The sequence below is a fragment of the Alosa sapidissima genome, chromosome 9 (genome assembly GCF_018492685.1).
Source record: "Alosa sapidissima isolate fAloSap1 chromosome 9, fAloSap1.pri, whole genome shotgun sequence".
NCBI classification, from domain to species: Eukaryota; Metazoa; Chordata; class Actinopteri; order Clupeiformes; family Clupeidae; genus Alosa; species Alosa sapidissima.
Genome location: NC_055965.1, coordinates 17,768,663 through 17,789,037, shown reverse-complemented (window position 1 = coordinate 17,789,037; position 20,375 = coordinate 17,768,663). Strand labels below are relative to the sequence as shown.

Here is a 20,375-nt window from a genome sequence, read left to right as displayed (position 1 = left end):
AGAGGCCATTATGCTCATTTGTATAAATTACTGTTCACCGGGGTTGTGCTTCTGCCCCTTGGACCCTGATATTGCCTGCAGTGGTAGATTTAGCGTTTTACACTGGGTCATAAAAGCAGAGGACAGGCAATGGAAACTGTGAAAGCCACTGTATTGATTTGCCAGCTTTTTTTTTTTTTGGGGGGGGGGGGGGGGTGGTCAGAAGGCAGAAACGATACCTAAGTTTGGTGTGAGTTCAGGGAAGGATCAGGGAGTGTACGGCACAGAAGCAACATCAGGTGAGGAACGTAAGGTCTTCTGGATCGAAATAGCAGCTGCTTGAGATGGGTCCTCCTGTTTTTAAGATCTTTCTCTTCGTGGGAGTCGTGTTACCATACGGATCATGGTGTCTGCCAACCAGTATGTGCCTATTTTCTTGGCTAAGGCCTGTTGGCTTTGCTTTATAATTTGATATCTTCATTATAATGTGGAATGCCATGTTTTGTGTTCCTGGTCAGCGATTCTGTTGTAAATATCTAAGCAAATTTTCCAAAATGCTTAAAAGGTAAAAGCTCATTCTTTTGATATTTTCAGCAGGATTACTTTTTTGTATTACCAACAGTTGAAACAGTTACAGTTGAAAAATAACAAAACAGTAAAAGGGCCCAAAAAGAAAGATTTGAACATCCTGGATTGTCAGTATGCCCTTTGGCAAGTATCACTGTCTTGTAAATGTTATATAGCCAGCATTATGTAGAAAATCATGTTTCATCTTTAACTTTATGCCAGTTCATCGTCACTCACTATACTCACACTATTGACAGCAACGTAACTTTGCCCAAACATTTGCATGCCTCTCCATTGTAAGTAAATACACTTTGATGAGTTGTGTGGTGCTGTTGCGTTAGGAGATGGTGTAATGGGCAGGAGGTACATTTTAGCTGGAAAATTCAATTGTACTGTAAAAGGCAAGACAGGGATATATATATATGTGTGTATATGTATGTATATATACAACCCCAAAACAGAAAAAGTTGGGACGTTGTGCAAAATGCAAATAAAAACTACATGTGATAATATACAAGTCCTGTAAACCCATATTTAGCAGCAAAAAGGACACAGACAATATATCTAATGTTGAAAATGAAAATTTGGACTATTTCATGGAAAATATATGTTCATTTTGAATTTGATACCAGCAACATGTTTCAAAAAAAGTTGGGACGGGGGTAACAAAATGCTGGAAAAGGTGTGTGATGATAAAGAAAACAAAAGGAGGAATGTTTCATAACTAATTAGGGTAACTGGCAACATGATTGGGTATGAAAAAGATCACCTCTTCACCTCTTCATTTAACAAAACTCTGTAAATGTTTAGGAACTGAGGAGACTATGTGCTAGGGTTTTGAGAATAAAATTGTGTCCCATTACTCCCCAATACACGATTTCAGTTGCTCAACAGTATGGGGTATTCTTAGTCATATTTTTCATTCCATTATGCACCTAATTTGACATATCTGGACTGCAGACAGGCCATTTTAGCACATGGACTCTTCCTCTATGGATAAATACTATTTAAATATGTGCAGAATTCATTTTGCCATTGTTTTCCTGAAATATTCAAGGTCTTCCCTGGAATAGATATTGCCTGGATGGCAGTATGTTGCTCAAAACCTGTATACATCTTTCAGAATTGATTGTGCTTTGCCAAATGTGCAAGATGCCCATGCTGTAGGCACTAATGCTCCTCCACGTCGTCATAGATGTTGGGTTTCAAACTGAGCACTAAAATAAGTTGGATAGGTTGGATACATGGATAGGCCCTCTTCTCTTTAGCCCAGATGAGTGATTTCCAAAAATAATAGTAAATTTTGATTGGTCTACCAACAGGACCTTTTTCCATGTTACCTCAGTCCATTTTAAACAAGCTCAGGCCCAGAGAAAACGGTGGTATTCAATGTCTCAATGCAATTTTGGTTGTTAAAATTTTGGCTGCAGTTTTTCAATTGAGTATCAAACTGTGCACATAGACAATGGTTATCAGAGGTTGTCCTGAGCCCATACAATGACAGGTGTGGAAACAGGTCTGGTGTTGATGCAGTGCCATCTGAGGTCCAAAAGACCATGCATCCAATGTGTTTTTCAGCTCCTTCCCTTGTTTGCAAAGATTTCTCTGGATTCTCTGAATGTTTTAATAATATTGTCCTGTAGACGATGAACCCCCCAAATACTTCACAATTTCATCTTAAGAAGCATTAAAATGATATTGTTTCATCATTTGTCTACACAGGTTTACACAGAGTGATGAATACTCATACATCTTTACTTCTAAGAGACTCTGCCTCTCTGGGATGATCTTTTTCATACCCAATCATGTTGCCAGTTACCCTAATTAGTTATGAAACATTCCTCCTTTTGTTTTCTTTATCATCACACACCTTTTCCAGCATTTTGTTACCCCCGTCCCAACTTATTTTTAAACATGTTGCTGGTATCAAATTCAAAATTAACATATATTTTCTATGAAATAGTCAAATTTGTAATTTTCAACATTTGATATGCTGTCTGTGTCCTTTTTGCAAGTAAATATGAGTTTAAGAGATTTGCAGATTATTACATTCTGTTTTTATTCACATTCACACAACACAATTTATACACCTTGGATATATACAACACAATTCATTCACATTGAACATGGAAAGTATTTCAACAGGGGGTTATAGAACACCTAAGAGATGTTTTAGGCATTGCTTTTGCGTCGTGCCAATGCCCCTTAGCTGACCTAAAATCAGTGTAACCTACAGCCTCTCGGGGCTTATTGCAAATGAGCTGGGAAATTCCTCTCTCCTCACCCATCACCTCCCTTCCTCAGCTACGACTGTGAACTGTGCTGGCGGATCCAATTTCCAACTGGGGGAAATAGACGAAGACTATGAAGGTGATGCTGGCTGCACTTTTTGTTGTTGTTGACTTGATTTTAGGAAAGCTGAAAACCTTGTTGTTTTTCTCTAAATTGATATGTCTATTGCTATTCTTATGTTTACTGTTATTGTTAAGTGCTTTTCTAATGTAATTGGGTTTGGATTAAAACAGCTGCTACATTTCATAAATATAAACATTATATTTTAATGTTTAAATGTATATCTGCAATATGTGGCCATAGCAGTGTAGTGTATGTGATTTTTGCCATTGAAAGACAAAACACATCTTAGCTGTATCATGCTGACTAGCGTGTGCGTACCTGTGGTCCAGGTGAGGTGGAGATCTTGCAGGGGATTCCTCCAGGTGAGAATCTGGAGCTGGAGGCCTATCTGTTTCCCACTGGAGTCACGTTTCTGCAGCTGGACTATACCGTCGGGAACCCAACCGCCGTGGTCAGAACAAAAAGGCCGCTGGATGCAGACGCTCTTGAAGTAAGGCAACCTGTTCAGCACAACAGTAACACGTATGATGATGATGGTGACGATCATGAGATGACATGAAATCATTATTCATAGAAATGATGGCCCACTCTGTTGGGAAAAGTTGATATTAGTGTATACTGCAGTGTACTAATAGCTCTTTCAGACACACAAACAGACAGAGATACATAGACAAAGTAATGTACACAAAGTAATGTTTTCTTTGTTTTCTGCAGGGTGGTGGACTCTTAACCTATGCCGTAAAATGTAGGTTAGGGGTGAGTTCAGACTAATACTACATACATTTTGATCTTGTTGTTTACTATTGATATTCTCCTTAATGTAGTCTTGCCATGTTATTGTTTTTATATGATTGATTGAATGGACATTATTAATGTTTTTTCCCCTCATTTTCATTGTTAATTTCATTAGGCTATTGATTGAATTGACATTGTTTGTTATTGCTATTCTCCTTATTATAGACTGACCAACATTTTTATTTGTTTCCTGTTAAATTTAAGTATTATATTCATTTGTATTTGTACATCGCTTTGGACAAAAATGTATCCATAACCATAACCATACATGTAATTTATGTTATGAAAGAAGTAATTAAATATAACAAAAATGCACAATGTACATTCCCTTCCCCCACAGATGAAGAACACTCGCGAACTAAATGTCAGAGACAAGAATGACAATCCACCAGTCTTTCAGCAAACACAGTACACTGACACAGTCTCTGAGGTAAAGTCACAAACAAAATCATAACATGATCAGGGAACCAAATGATCTCCCCCACAGTCATTAAATATAGAATTCCATTACTATACATGTGTGTGTGTGTGTGTGTGTGTGTGTGTGTAGCCTATGTAAATAATGCTTTATCTTCTGTCCAATGAAAGACACTGGGTGTGGACTCGCCAGTGCTGACGGTGAAGGCGGTGGATGCTGATGTCACTGATGCCAACAACCGATTGACTTACTCCATCCAGGTAAGCCAACCTGACCAACATTGTTCTTAGATGGAAAATGCTTACGGCAGCTGAGCATCTCAGAAAAGTTGTACAGGTGTGCCATACGTTTGTAAAAACGTAGGATGAGATCAGACAGGACGTGCTTTGCTGCTAGTAAAATGTGAGGTGTACTATATTTTCATAAAAACGTGAATGACGTAGGGCACCTTTTTCACTTCGAGGCGCTCAGGGCTCTGCAAAAACGCAAGCAGGTGCACAAAACATGACATATATGACATATATGACATCTATATTTGAGGTGCTCTGGGCGCATAAGAAAAGCACAACACGCTTACTACCAACACGAAACAACATAGTGCAAAAAAAAAAAAAACAGGCGGGTCTCACTGCAGAAAAGCACATCCTGTCTGAAGGCGGCCTTATTGTGTTATAGATGTGCTCAGATATTCAGGTAGACCTAATATTCCAGAGGAAATGTAGTAGTGGAGCAATACTGCACACTGTTTCTTGCTGTTTTAAGCCCCCGACGTTGTCTTCAAGGCAGCGCTGCCTGGAAGGCGCTAGGGTTAGGCATGGACTAAGGTTAGGGTTAGGCATGGACTAAGGTTAGGGTTAGGGTTAGGGTTAGGATTAGGGTAAGGGTTAAGGTTAGGGTTAGGGTTAAGTTTAGGGTTAGGGTAAGGGTTAAGGTTAGGATTAGGTGCTTTTAAGTCAACGGTGGCAGCCCTGCCTGGGAGATGACGTCGGGGGCTTAAAACACTATCGAGCCACTGTGTTGAGCATCAAGTCTCCAGCTTGTTAGTGTGATTCTGCTCTATTCCAGGCTCCCGTGCCGAGTGTCTTTGAGATGAGGGCCGACGGGCTGATTCTGGTGAAGGAACGCCTAAACTACAACAAGGGCAATCACTACACATTCACAGTGGAAGCACGGGTGAGTAGCAGCAGCATCAGTCATGTATGCCACAGTGTGTGTGTGGGTTTGCAGATCCATGTATGATTATATGTATGCCTCCATGAGTCAGTGAGTGTGTGTGTGTGTGTGTGTGTTTGTGTGTGTGTGTGTGTGTGTTTGCCGATGCATTATCCATGTATGATTATATGTATGCCTCCATGAGTCAGTGAGTGTGTGTGTGTGTGTGTGTGTGTGTGTGTGTGTGTGTGTGCTTGTGTTTATATGTGAACCTGCATGCATCCTGTCTGTAACCACTCAACCACGTCTCTGTCCATTAGGACCCTCATGGCCTCTCAGACACTGCGACTGTGACGGTCGACGTGACAGACTTTGACAACTTGAACCCTTACTTTGATCACAGTCTCTATGAGGCCACCATAGCAGAGAATCAGGCAAGTGTCCACTGCACTGGTGTATATACATACATACTTGCTTTGACTTTGGTCACATGGGACCTTAAACCTTAATGAATGAATTTACCTTTAAATACCGGTAAGTAGATTGATCAAAAGAGAGATCAGCCTGTTTTGTTTTGGATTAAGGACATTTTTGGTGCAAGGTTTTGTTGTATTACAAAAATCACATAGTGTACTTTTAAGAGGTTATATCAGAGATAAACATTTCATGTCCTGTATCAATATTCTAAAATAAATATGTGTAAAATGTTGCCCTCTTGTCCACCTTAGGGGGGACCTTTGCCTTCAGTCCAGCCAGCAGCCATAAAGGCCCAAGATGGCGACACGGGCATCAACATGGCCGTCAACTACAGCATCACAGCAGGTAGAGGACAGACCAGTTGTTACAAAGGGCCTCTGCAACCTCTGTCTTGAAATTTCTCCTCTTCATTAATACATTCACTATAGGGAATCATGTACACACACACACACACACACACACACACACACACACACACACACACACACACACACACACACACACATTTTCCATTGCCATTAACGTACGTTGTTCATTAATCTAGTAGATTGCTTAAGGGATAGTTGAAGGACACCACTGTCGCATTGAAGTTTGACTTTGAAAAAACGATGAAATGTCACATTCATTTTCAACTTATCTTCATTCTTTATTAGAAAATCTTTGGAATAATTTGGCATCTAAATTAAAATAAATTGTGTCACTTTCTTCCGATTCTGATCTCCTCAGTGGCCCCAAGCAAGTACCAGGCTAACTTTGCCATGGATGCGGTTTCTGGAATCATAAGTGTGACAACCCCACTGGATCGAGAAGAAGTATCATCCATCAATGTTCAGATAAAGGTCAGGTGACATAAAGAAGAGTTTAACATCTACTTGAAATAGACAGTTTATACTTAAACTCAGCAGCAGTTCACAACTCCTTTTTAAAATATATTTTCTGATGGTTTAATCAGAGTCAACTATAGGAGAAATATTTACAATTTGAGAGTCACCATTTCTTTCTCCTAGTTATCCATTGCTGTTCTGTTGGTTTGTATTCAACAGAATACTTTATATCTCAAGATCTTAAAATAAGTTCTCTGCTTAACTCACTCTGTTTTGATGGAAGCTCAGCAACATCATGTGGATTGATCACGTACCTATCCTACTACCCATCTTTGTTTTATCCTACTCTGTCATCATCACATTTCACAATCAGAACAACTTTATTTTCAGTTCATGCATTAATTGTTCTTGTATTCCTTTGTTATTCAAAAACATTTAAAATGTGCATTTTTTCACTCATATGCTGTACAGTATATATGTTTTTACCTGCCTGCCTCTTCTCTGTGATCTATTCACATACCAGGCCGCACAGCAGGATGACAGCTTCAAAACTGCCAACGCCATGGTAGTGGTTAACATTGAGGACGTCAATGACAATGCCCCGCAATTTAACAAGCCTGACTACTCCGTGGCCATTCTGGAAAATTCTCCGGCGGACTCCTTCGTGCTGCAGGCCAAAGTCACAGATGAAGACCTGGTAATGTGTCTTTTTGCTAGGATCGTTCATCTTAAGACTTATAGAAGCATGTAATAGCTTATCTTTAGTTGCCATGACAGTCAATATCCAAGAATATAAAGATGTCATGACTACAAAACGGTTATTTTCAAAATGTCCAATTTGATTGAAGGTTGGATCTCATGACATTGTTATGTTGTTGTTATTACAGATAGAAGGTTCCAAGTAAAGGCTCTCAGTTAGTCCACACATGTACGACATGCCATACAAACATGTGTGGACTACAGACATAATCTTGTCCATTTTACAGGGAGGATTTGTTGGAACAATCCGGCTCATTCCAGACTCTGTGCCTTTTGCTGTGAGCCAAGATGGCACCATCACGGTGAATACCTCGGCTGATCTGGATCGGGAGACTACCACCAGTATCCAGTTTCAGGTCAGAATTGTGGAAGACACTTAATGATTACAACTGACTGAGTAATACATTTGAATCATTTTCAGCATAATTTCAGAGGAAATATACAAGGCTAATAAATTGACCACTAAATAGCAAGACTGTTCTGTTGAGTGTCTATGAGTTGTATGAGCGCTCTAATGGGTTTTCTTACGATTCAATTATAGCATCAGTTCCAATTTCTCATAGTCACACCTCATAGGCCTACTCTAGATTGAAAAATATAAGACAACAAACATAGTCATTCAAAGGTTATTAGCATCATCTACTTCAGTCTACAGAAATCAAGCATAATTAATCAATTTTGTTATCATTCAAATTCACCTGGATGGAACTGCATATTATATTTTACATTCAAATCATCAATTTAATAACTAAATATTTTTCATTCCTGTGTGATCCTAAAGGTTGAAGCAAGAGAGGACGCTCCTCCCAATACCGCAGTGACTGCAAATGTGCACATCAACCTTTTGGATGTGAATGATAACAGTCCCCAGTTTGGTGATGCCAAGTATGAGGGCAAAGTCTTCGCCAATCAGACTGCTGGAATGCTGGTTGTCAAGGTGACATGTTATTTGTGTTGCAACTTGCATGCGGTCACACTTGTGTGATTCAGCTGACCACTCTGTGAATTTATGCCCAATATCCGGAGTGTGTCCAATGACACTCTCAAGGTCATCACAATAACTGATCAGATGTTTAGTTGTTGTACATAGATGTACAGTACCCTCCAGAATTATTGCCACTTTTGGCAAAATTGACTAAAAACAAGCATATAAAATAATCCAGAATGTGTCCAATGACACTCCCAATGTGTAGAGCTTGTCAAGTTGATATATTTATATCTACCTATCCAGCCAACCCAATTTGTCCATCCATCCACCCACCCACCCATCCATCCATCCATCCATCCATCCATCCATTCATCCATAAATCCATCCATCCATCTCTCCACCCATCCACCTATCAATCATTTCTGTTTTGGTGTGTGCTGAACTGTGTTGACATTGACTCCTCATGTCTGTTCACAGATTGAGGCTTCAGACCCAGATGAAGGTGTGAATGGATTGATGACTTACTTCATTGCCGGTGGCAACCAGGATGGCTACTTTGCTATCGGTGAAGACACTGGGGAGATCACCTTGGTGAAGATCATCCCACTGGAAGAGAACAAAGTCCTACAGTTCTCCCTGTATGTGACCGCCAAAGATGGTAAGCCAAAGACATAATGAAGCCTTCTGAAGGTGACAGTAGTGAAGACGACACATGTTCAGACTCAGAGTACAGGTTTCTACAGGCTTGGGGTTTGACTATGAAACATACACCATGGACAATGCCTTTATGCCTTCAATGACGATAAGATAACTTCAAGTTCATATTCAAATATATATTTTTACCGCAAATAACATTTAAAAATCATTTTATATGAAATCAAAGTACAATCTCTGTGCCTGATAATAGGAGAATTGCAGGATTACTTGCAAATGTCCAGCATATAATGTAAGTTTACAAAAGTGAGCTTCAATCAGGATTTGAGGTTGTGGAGGTGGCCACTCATCTCACTCAGTTTAAAGGGGAACTTGGCAACTATTTCAACGTAATAAACCCGTTTAGAAATCATTTGGATGGTTAAATGACCTGTTCCGGTGAAAATGGTGACTTTTCCCGCTGCCCCTAGCGTCCCCAGGCGGAAAACCAACCTTGCAACGTTTCTTACCTTGTAACATCCACATTGTCTGCCAAACTTATGCTAACCGTTTTGCTAGCTTGTAAACAAATCCATGTGCTTTATCGTTACCTTTTTCCACAGTTTGAAATAGCATAATGCACAATTTCTCCAGCAGAGGCGGAAATCCTGCCTAGTTTCCCTTTAAGACTTGCAATGACAGTGACCTTCACAGAACATAATAGAGTATTTTGTTTTGCAACACTCGAGAAACAGGAACAGTGTCTCCTATTTTTCTTTCCTATAACAAAAAAAGATCAAACCTTTAAAGCCGCTTCATTCCAGTGTAGGACATGCAACATTCCGACTGCAACCTTCCAATCCTCTAGGTGGCGACATCTCCCGGGCATCCTCTGTGATTGTGGACATCCTGGCCCAGGACAACAGGCTCCAGTTTCTTCAGAAAACCTATCACTCCAGCGTGGATGAAGAGATGGATGGTATTGTGGAGGTTGTTAAAGTAAGTATTTCCTGATTTATAAGTCTTAGTCTAGTGTTTAAGTTTATGCTTGAGCAAAGACATAAATGGGACCCATGGCAATCTAGACTGGAACACAATAGTTCTGGAACACAATAGTTCACTAACGTTTCCATCGGTCAGCAGACAGCCGCAAGAGGGGATGACGCTATAGATTCTAAACCGAAACTGATTGTGGTAAATGGTAGTAGCAACACCTGCAAAAAACAAAAATTGCAGTTGGAAAAATGCAGAAATGTACTCACATAGATTGTGAGGTTGGAGGTGTCTTCATATGTCACCATGCTCTCTTGTAAACGATTCCTAATTGCTAGTGACCGGACTCTTTTCCCAATCCTGATATTCTGTCCTCCATTATTACTGAAATAAAATCCATTTTTCATTCACATCCATTTTAAAGACTGAGGGTGTTATCACCTTTTTTGTTCACAGGTAAGATTCCACTCTGATGGTCCAGTGCCACAGGTGGTAACTGAAGGTGACAAGTTCTCCATAGACGCCAATGGTGTGCTGTCTACTAAGGTCAAGCTAGACTATGAGACCAAGGCGAACTATAGCGTCCGTCTGTCTCTGTCCGATGGCACTGAACATGACGAGGCGGTGGTGGAGGTCGAGGTCCAGGACGTCAATGACAACAGCCCCGTGTTTGCGACCAGCTCAGTCACCATGAATGTTAACGAGGACATTGAGGTAGGGGAGAACATCACCACGGTGACGGCCTCAGACGCTGACTCGGGGTACAACGGAGAGGTTCGCTACATTCTGCAAGGTGGCGCGGGGAGGTTCAGCGTGAATGGCGAGTCAGGCGTTATCTCTCTTGCCGAACCCCTCGACAGGGAACAGCAGAACGAGTTCCACGTCAAGGTCATCGCCATGGACCAGGGTCGGCCCTCTCGCTCGGCGACCGCCACCGTGGTCATCCAGGTGCTGGACGTCAACGACAACGAGCCAGTCTTCTCCTCGCCGCAGTACTACCTCACCGCCTCGGAGCAGGACGAGCCTGGCACTCTGCTGGCCACCCTGACGGCGACGGACAAGGACGTGGGGACAAACGCTGAGTTCACATACCGCATCGCCAAGGTGGAGCCGTCCTTGGAGTCCCCTCCATTCACACTGGACCCCGTCACTGGAGCGCTGACGCTGGCCCGGAGACTGGACTACGGTGACGGCACGCGCTACACCCTTGCGGTGGAGGCGGTGGACAAGGGTACACCGACCATGACGGGGAACTCCACGGTGACGGTGCAGGTGGAGGACGTGAACAACAACCCGCCGGAGTTTAGCCGCGAACGCTACGACGTGGCCGTGCCCGAAAACCTGGCTGGAGGAGCCGTCCTGGTGTCCCTGGAGGTCACAGACAAGGATAAGGTGAGGAGAGGATATGGGGAGGGAAGAGGGGAGAGAGAGACAGAGAGAGAGAGGACCAGAAGGACCAGAAGAAGTGAAAGAAGGACTGGAAATTGGGCAAAAAGCAATTGGAGGTTGATATCACATCTACAAACAGTTCAAAAAGTTTAAATGAAATTGAATTGCAATATATGTGTGTGTGTGTGTGTGTGTGTGTGTGTGTGTGTGTTTCTACAGGGTGGCTTCTCTAATGGATATTTTGTCATGACCAGCGATACCTTCAGCATCAACAAAATGGGCGCCATCTCCCTTAACAGTGATGCCACTCTGGACAGAGAGAAGCAGGACAGCTATGTTCTACAGGTAAGAGACTCCAGACCTTAAGCTAAGCGACAAACATAGGCTACAGATTGGATTCAATGTATATCTGTATTATAGTCCAGGCAATCTATGAGAAAAAATCACCCAACCCAAAACTAATTGCAACAGAAATGATTTTTGTTGTATTCAGTTCATGAAACCTTCCCAAATCACATACCAAAAGTCCATGAAAATCCAAGTGGTGGAACATTGTCAAAATTGGAATTATGTGTGCATAGGTCAATGGCGAAAAGCTGCACTTTTGGCAGTTTTATTGAACTTTTATAGTACAGGGGATATGTGAAAATTAGGTCAAATTCTTTCATATAAGCATGAAACTTGGTGAACTTGTACAGTTTGGAGCCCTGAACATTTTCAGATATAAAATAATTATCAAAAAACCCTAATGGTCGCTGTGGCAACCATTAAATGTTCCACTATAACTGAATTACATCTATATTCTTCATTATATCTCCTGAACCAAACATGGTCTCTCAGAACAAGTGATGCCTACAGGGATGAGCAGTATTTATGGTACATGTATTCCATATTTCAAATACAAAATATATCGTATATTCGTAATTTGTATTTGACTGGGTTGAATAATTTGTATCAAAATACTTTATAGGTATGTATTTTTGTAGTTTAAAATATTGACAACTATTTTTGGTAAAACCAATACTTTTGGTTATGTGATGACATAAAAGTGCAAAACATTGAATGTAGCCTCTGACTGGTGCTGACTTAGAAATTTGCCCACACTTGTGATAATATTGACATTCAGGAAGATGATCCAGTGCAAGTTGAGTAACTTTAGGCGGGTCAATATAGGGTTCAACATCAAAAAAATTGATACAAAAGGTTTTTTTATGGATTCTGGTACTGGCATGCTAAATAACATACTAAAAATCTAGTAAAATCTGACTTTGAGAAAGGGGTCATTTTCAAGATGGCCACCAAAATGGCTGCCAAGAGGTTACAATGGCTATGGGCCCTATCATGACAGTCAACAGCACGGCGCAAAGCGTATAATCATCACGATGCAACACTATTCTACTTTAGAATATTGTACACTATTGTACACGTATTTCTATTACGTTTTTTGTTATCTGTCTCTTTTATTGAACAACGCACCAAGGGGTGTGGAAATTAACGACCTAAAGAGGGGTCTAGCGCATTATCTAAAAATCGCTATCTTACACTACCTAAAACGCATTACGCCACTGACCAAGAAATACCTGGTCAGAAATCCATAGCGAGTTGTTTATATGTTATTTTAAAGGGACACCAGGCAAGCCTGATGCCTTTTCTCTACAAAACTCCCACACGCTCGGTCTGAAGCTCTTTTCCTTTTTGTTTGCATCTTCCGTCAAGGGTTTTTGTTGCTTCTTTGCCGGCTCTGCCATTATACACACGTTTGCAACAATCGCGTTTCGTTAGCCTGCCCCTGTGCTGTGAATGCAGGATGTAAACTGATCCTGCTTCGGTCGGCGGGTACGATACACTGAACTTGCAAGCGGGATATTCTTCCATATCATATACCGACTTACGAAGATGAGTAATTAAACGTTGCCTGGTGTCCCTTTAAGAGTGCATTATCAACAGTGATGGGCGAGTGCACAATTACACCCTGCCTTTCTCGTCCACAGGAACGTGCACCAGCGCACATCCATGTAAAACATTACAAATTACACGATTACAATGGGGAACATAATTATAATAAAGATATCAGTAATACGTCCCACAATGAGTAATTATTCACCATCATTTGCAAAGTCACAAAATGTAAGCAACTCCTCTGCAGGATAAATGTCCTTAGGTTTCTTATTTATTTAAACACTATTGTAAGTTTTGCCTTTTTCAGGCCATTTTGTCAATGGTAACATATTGTCAGTCAATAGTAAAAGTATTTAACTGTGTATAACTGTTTTGTCGTTGACTATGATACCACGGAGAAGTTAGTTTCACATTGACAATGACTTCAAATAATACACAAGTGCAGATGTGTGTAGGCTATACTCTGCTTGGTTTTAGTAAAGCATATTTTAGTGGAATACCTGTTCCATACGGTCTCGCATGCAAGCAGATTCCTTCAAATGCGCCGCTGACTATCAAAATATCGATGCGCTTTTTGAAGTCGCACTGTTTGCTGTTAAAGGGAATGACAGATGTCACTCTCATTAGTTTAAAGGATGTTAAGCCCAAAACACACCCATGACTAATTAAGAAACATAAGATCCACCTTTTTGCCGGACTTTTGAAAACAAAACCACACCCAATGTGGACTTGACAAACCCCTAAGCTATTTGCTAGTGACCATGTGTATTAGACAAATATAGCCCTATATCTCAATTACTATTCAGCCCACAGGGGTGAATCTGAGGACAAACGATGGTCAAATTAAACAATAATATGATTTTAAATGTTAACATTGAACATTTTTGAATGCTCTAGCTTTTTCAGCGATATATTAAAATCAGTGTGTTTTAATACAGAGTAAATGCAATATAGGAATATGTACCATGTCCAAGGCATGGAGGAAGATAATACTTAACTGGCATTATATCTCATCTAGAGGGCATATGCTTTTAGAAAATATATAGTTTAGGGTGGTTAATCTGTTTTCCCTGGACATTATAGGCCAAAATGTATCGACTTTACACTAGATTCAGCTTTACAGAATACAGGGCAATGTATTGTGCATGGCATGGAGGAAGATGGGAAATGTCTGAAATTGTGTAATATCTCTTCTAGAGGGTATATGCTTTCAGAAAATATATAGTTTAGGGTGTTTAATTTGTTTTCCCTTGACTGTACATGCCAAAATGTGTCTGCTGTACTCTAGATTCGCCTTTGCAGAATAGAGGGCAATATGTTGTGCATGGCATGGAGGAAGATGAGACATGTCTTAACTGGTGTTATATCTCATCTACAAGTAATATGCTTTCAGAAAATATATAGTTTAGGGTATTTATTCTGTTTTTCATAGACAGTATAGGCTAAAATCTATCCGCTTTACACTAGATTCACCTATACAGAATATAGGGCAATGTATGTGCATGGCATGGAGGAAGATGGGAAATATCTTAAATGGTGTTATATCTCCTCTGGAGGGTTTATGCTTTCAGAAAATATATAGTTTAGGGTGTTTAATTTGCTTTCCCTAGACAGTATATGTCAAAATGTCCGTTTTACACTAGATTCGCCTATACAGAATAGATGGCAATGTATTGTGCATTGCATGGAGGAAGATGGGACATGTCCTAATTGGTGTCACATCACTTCTAGAGCTTATATGTTTTTAGAAAATATGTAGTTTATGATGTTTAATTTGTTTCCCTTAATAGTGCAGGCCAAAATGTATCAGCAGTTCACTTGATTCGCCTATACAGAATAGAGGAGTATGTATTATGCATGGTGTGAAGGAAGATGGGACATAAGTTGATTAATGCTATATTTCATGTACAGGGCATATGCTTTTAGAATATGTATAGTTTTGGCTGTTCTATTATTTTGGTAAAACCATGACCCATGCATAGGCATGCATTTTAATTATTAAGCTTAAACTATATTTATTAGTATAGCATGCACCTTTTGCCAGACATCACAACAGTCACCTCTTTGGAGGCTAGCTGCAGTTATCTGCACCTTTCTGTCGAATTTGGACATTATCCTGTCCATCTTCAACTTTGCCTTTATAATTTTCCTTTATTCATTCACTTACATAAACATACTGTGCTGTCTGATTACTGTTTTAGCCAAAATCGTGCAAAGTAAAGAGGCATCATACAGGCCCCTCTGATTGGATAGACAGTCTCTCAGTCAACCCCCGGGCAAGAGGTCAATTACTATAAGTCTATAAGTCTTGGAAAATGATGAACTGATACTTTTGTGTGATAGGCCTATACTGTATATGATTCAGTGGCCTCTAAATCAGACCACCAAAAACACTTTCCTAGGCTAAATAATGCTTAACTATGTGTTGTACAACTTTAACATTGTGGAACACTTGCAAAAACACACTGGCTCTATTTAAAGACTCAACAACCATTTCCATTGATTCAAAGGAATGTAAAAATAGACACCAATTAGCAACAAACCAGTCTGAAATAAGCCTGAGAAATGTACTAACTCTTTGAAAATAAAAGAATGTTCCTCAACAATGCAATATTAAAATTCCATGTTAAGTTAGATGGGGTCAGATATTCTTTAGAATGCTTATTCTATAACATTCTAATTACAGTTTTGTCAGTATTTGCTGAAGGATAATGCATAAAACAACCCTCATTTTAACATATTTCCACCAACTGGATTTTCATGGACTTTTACTATGGTGTTTAGATCACCAATTGAAATATAAAAATGTGAAAATAAATTCTGTTGCAATTAGTTTTGGGTCAGACCTTACTTTGCCTGGACTATTAAATCATTTAGGATAAAAGTGTGTGCTAAATTAATACATGTTTAAAAACTGTAAAAGATGTTCTGGTTTAGGACGAGCCAGTTCAAAGGGCATTTGCGCTCTCCAGCACACAGTTACAAACCCTTCCAACTACCGCACTTACTGATATACTGTACGACCTACGCCCAGGTCACGGCAGTGGACCAGCCAGTGGACGGCCTGAACACGACGGCCCAGGTGAACATCACCGTCACGGACATCAACGACAACAACCCCGAGTTCCTGCCGCTCCCCTCACCCATCTCCGTGGCCGAGGGCAAGTACACGGATGTCGCCCTGGGAGTCGTGTGCCAGATCCAGGCTGAGGACAGGGACGCCGGGGAGAACGGCCACGTCAACATCTCCACGTCGTCCTACACAGACACCTTCACTTTCACCGAGGTAAGAATCAATTTGATATCTGCTTAATAATTTGCTTTTTTTAAATCCTTTTCACAAAAAGTCAACTTGATTTCACAAAACATCAACTCAACTGCTGATAGAGACTTGCTGCTGACTGCTGACTTTCACAGAGGTAATAATCCTCACATATGTTCTCTTGGGATTGTTAGCATGATCCTTTAAGACACCAATAAACATACGAGTAGAGTAGACATAGGAGAAGAGAACGATGTGAAAAAATGAACAGGTGAACCAGGCGTTCTCATGTAGCCTGGTATAACCTGGACCTATTGTACATCATGAAAGGGAAAGTTCTGCAAAGGGAAAGTTGCAAAAGGGATTAACAGGCGGCTAGACCAATGCCATTTTGAGAAATAAGGGATTTATAAAAAAAAGCCTGAATGAGAATATAGTTCCAGGTACTGTATGTAAATGCTTAGATCGCTGTCTCATTTTAAGTTGGTATTTATGTTTTAACTATACAAGTCACAGGATGTAAATAGGAAAATGTTGGAGTTCTTTTGTCACTTTTGGGAGGAATAGGTTAGTTGGTTCTGTCCACCCGAGTTATGCTAAGCTAGGCTAATGTTGTGTGTGTCAGACTGACTTAGGCTACTGCACGCACAGAGACTAGAAGGGTATATATCATCTTATAACTCTGGTGGAGACGGCAAATAAGCTAATATCATAAAATGTTGGTGTGCTCCTTTAAAATAATGATCTTATGTAAAAAGATCTTGTGAATACTGTGAAGTGTGACGGTGCGGTCTTTCTCTCTCTTTCTCTCTCTCTCTCTGTTTCAGGACGGTACTCTCGTGGCTCGGGCTGAGCTGGACAGAGAGACGAAGGACTCCTATGACCTGGTCATCATCGCCACTGACAACGGCAAACCCCAGAGACAGGTAGGAACTGACATTGAATGAGAATGGTACACTGAGAGGTATTTCCAAAGCTGTGTGTGTGTGTGTGTGTGTGTGTGTGTGTGTATGTGTGCATTTGTAAATTCCATGGCAGGAAAAAATCATATACAGGTGCTTGTTGACCGATTGACTTTCAAACTTTCACAGACCGTCACCAACATCAGGGTCTCAGTCACTGATGTGAATGACAACGCCCCGGTGTTCAGCATGGACACATACAGTAAAAATATCCTGTCCACAGACAGCAAAGAGGGAGACCTGGTGCTGACTGTGACAGCAACAGATAAGGATGCTGGCAACAACTCTGTCGTCACATACAGGTGAATTTTTGTTAACACCAGCTTTGGGACTGATGCGTGACAATGATGTCTGCACATTTTCAGACATATTGTATCACTAATTGTATCTTTTCAGTTTTGTGGAGGAAAAATGATCATCTTCACTTTGTTTATTAGGTGTCTGTTTAAGGCCTGATTCACAAAGACAGTAAAATGAATGAAGACTACATACAAGTTCAAAAGAGATTAGATGTAGAAATAAAAATGACAAAGACCTTTATTACTATAGCGCCTGTCAAACAGTGAGCACAAAGTGAGTTGTATCATGTATCCAGACGTAACCAAAGGTGTATATTTCATATTTTCATCCAGTTTTGCATCTGGTGGCTCGGAATACCTGAGCCTCAATAGTAAAACTGGTGACATCACATTGACCTCTGACCTCTCCAATGTAACAAAAGACACGCTGCTGAACCTCACAGCCAAAGCTAAGGACCATGGGACAACCCCACTCTCTTCTACAGGTAATACTACACCAATACTGTATACTCATCTGCACACACACAGACACACACACACACCCTCTCCCTCTCTCTTTATTTATCTCTTTTAAAGTATCCTTTGCTCGATTTGAGTGTTTTTTTTTGCGTTCTGCTTGTGCCCCCTCAGCCACCATCCTCATCTACATCCGGACTGTGAGCCTGGATGAGGGTCTGACCTTTGCGAGCCCCACCTACAACTTCAGTGTTGCGGAGAACAAACCCAAAGGCAGCGAGGTGGGCACTGTCATGGCCTCGTCTGGAAGCTCTCTCGTCGATGTCAGCTACAATCTGAAGACGCACACGGATCTGTTCTCTGTGAACACCGCCGGTTCCGTCCGCACTCTGGTGGAACTGGACAAGGAGGAAAAGGAGTTCTACGTCATCTCTGTGGAGGCCACTGACACCAGGGTTCCCCCTAGCACCGCCCTGGCAGTGGTAAGTAAAATAAAATAAAATAATTTAATATATTAAGAATTAAATTTGAATAAATTACTATTAATAATAACACTGCTGACACCATTATTACTCCTAATAATAACAATAACTCTGTTTCGCTTCGCGTCGCGTCGACAACGTCCCTAAAATCACTGGAACCTACGGCCTCTTGGGGCTTATTGCTTGAATATTAATAACGACAAGAAATAAAAATCTATTATTGTTATGAATACTACTTTAGGGCCAATACATTGTAGTTTAATTGTTGTAAAGTATTTAATTGTTGTGAAAGATGGTCTCTATCCTATCCTATTATGTCTTATCCTGTCCTATCCTAACCCATCTTTTTCCTGAAGAGGTCCTGTGTGCCAAAAGGCAGGAAGAGGATAGGTAACACTAACATGCTTGCTGACATTGTTTTTCATTTTTTTAACTTATATTCTTTAAAGGTGCACAGTTTCTACACTAAAACATTTTTGTCACATACAGTAAACATCACCTAGCTAGCTGCCTGTGCCCTGAATACACTGTAAAATGTGTAAAACGTGGTCTCTGTGGACAGCCCAGGCTCCAAAAACGGCAACAAAAACAGCCTGGTCCAGCCTGGACCATGAAACATAACAAACTGTTCCAGTCAATTACCGACGAGATGCGCATTTAGGAAAGTTTCATTTGCACGGAAGGGATGGGGAGGGAGAGGCGAGCTAGCTTTCTGTTTTGTTTGAACGTCAACAAAAGTTATGTTATCCAGAACATTTACAATTGAGAAATAAACTTAATCAACAATAATCCTATTGTAAGGAATTGTAAGACAAAGGGAGCTATAGGTTAACTGGCGTAACCCATTTCAGGTAATTATGCAAAGCTAGCCTAATAGTTTTAGACTAGGTTGTTGCACACACAGAGAAGCCAGCTATGCCCCCAATGGACCGACAGTGGTCCGCCAGCCTCTTGCTATCTGGGTGCAACCTTTTTAAAACTTAAATGAAATATTGGAACCTTTTCGGTCATGTTTCAAAGCCCTTCATAGCACCGAAACAGCTTTGTTAAAGGTGACAAACGATCTGTTACTCACACACTAGACTCTGTTGATAATGTTATCCCGGTTTTATTGGACCTTAGTTCTGCCTTTGATACTGTGGATAATAACATTCTTCTGAGCAGTCTAAAACAATGGGTTGGCATCAAAGGTACAGCCCTTCAATGGTTCAGCTCTTATCTGAAGCATAGGACACTCTCAGTATCTGTCAGTCACTTCTCATCCACTGCTCCTATCTCCAATGGGGTCCCCCAAGGGTCCATCCTGGGACCAGTCCTCTTTTGTCTGTACATGCTCCTGCTAAATAACATTATCAGGAATCACAACATCTCATTCCATTTCTCACAACGACTCACAATTGTATCTCCCACTGAAGTCTAGGGACTCCCTACAGTCTCTTCTGGATTGTTTAGAGGATATTAAAGGCTGGATGGCAAATAACTTCCTCCAGTTAAACAGCAACAAAACAGAAGTTATGATTTTTGGCCCTCCCAAATCTAGACACACTCTTGTCAGCGAGCTAGATCACCTTGCCCCATATGTCGAGTCTCATGCTAGAAACCTTGGTGTTATTCTTGATTCAAAGCTTTGTCTTGACAAACAAATCTGTGCTGTTGTCAAAAATAGCTTTTATCAGTTACGAGTAATTGGCAAACTCAAACCTTTTCTGTCTTGAAAATTATTAAATTTCTTTCTGTCTTGAAAAT

At 40.6% G+C, this 20,375-nt stretch overlaps 1 protein-coding gene across 1 annotated transcript in view; it reads left to right on the top strand.

Annotated features, from left to right (window-relative positions):
• The first annotated feature begins 247 nt into the window (after positions 1-247).
• The window catches only part of LOC121718560 (protocadherin Fat 4-like), a 29,140-nt gene continuing 9,012 nt past the window's right edge, over positions 248-20,375 (top strand). The window contains exons 1-22 of the mRNA XM_042103584.1: positions 248-399; positions 2,851-2,916; positions 3,231-3,391; positions 3,616-3,657; positions 4,037-4,126; positions 4,285-4,374; positions 5,180-5,287; positions 5,587-5,700; positions 5,995-6,088; positions 6,470-6,582; positions 7,091-7,264; positions 7,554-7,682; positions 8,108-8,263; positions 8,732-8,912; positions 9,756-9,886; positions 10,337-11,272; positions 11,489-11,614; positions 16,203-16,454; positions 17,258-17,356; positions 17,522-17,694; positions 18,025-18,176; positions 18,322-18,629. Of these exons, the coding sequence (XP_041959518.1) occupies positions 324-399; positions 2,851-2,916; positions 3,231-3,391; positions 3,616-3,657; positions 4,037-4,126; positions 4,285-4,374; positions 5,180-5,287; positions 5,587-5,700; positions 5,995-6,088; positions 6,470-6,582; positions 7,091-7,264; positions 7,554-7,682; positions 8,108-8,263; positions 8,732-8,912; positions 9,756-9,886; positions 10,337-11,272; positions 11,489-11,614; positions 16,203-16,454; positions 17,258-17,356; positions 17,522-17,694; positions 18,025-18,176; positions 18,322-18,629 (3,771 nt within the window). The 5' untranslated portion in view covers positions 248-323. The remainder of the gene's footprint in view (positions 400-2,850; positions 2,917-3,230; positions 3,392-3,615; positions 3,658-4,036; positions 4,127-4,284; positions 4,375-5,179; positions 5,288-5,586; positions 5,701-5,994; positions 6,089-6,469; positions 6,583-7,090; positions 7,265-7,553; positions 7,683-8,107; positions 8,264-8,731; positions 8,913-9,755; positions 9,887-10,336; positions 11,273-11,488; positions 11,615-16,202; positions 16,455-17,257; positions 17,357-17,521; positions 17,695-18,024; positions 18,177-18,321; positions 18,630-20,375) is intronic.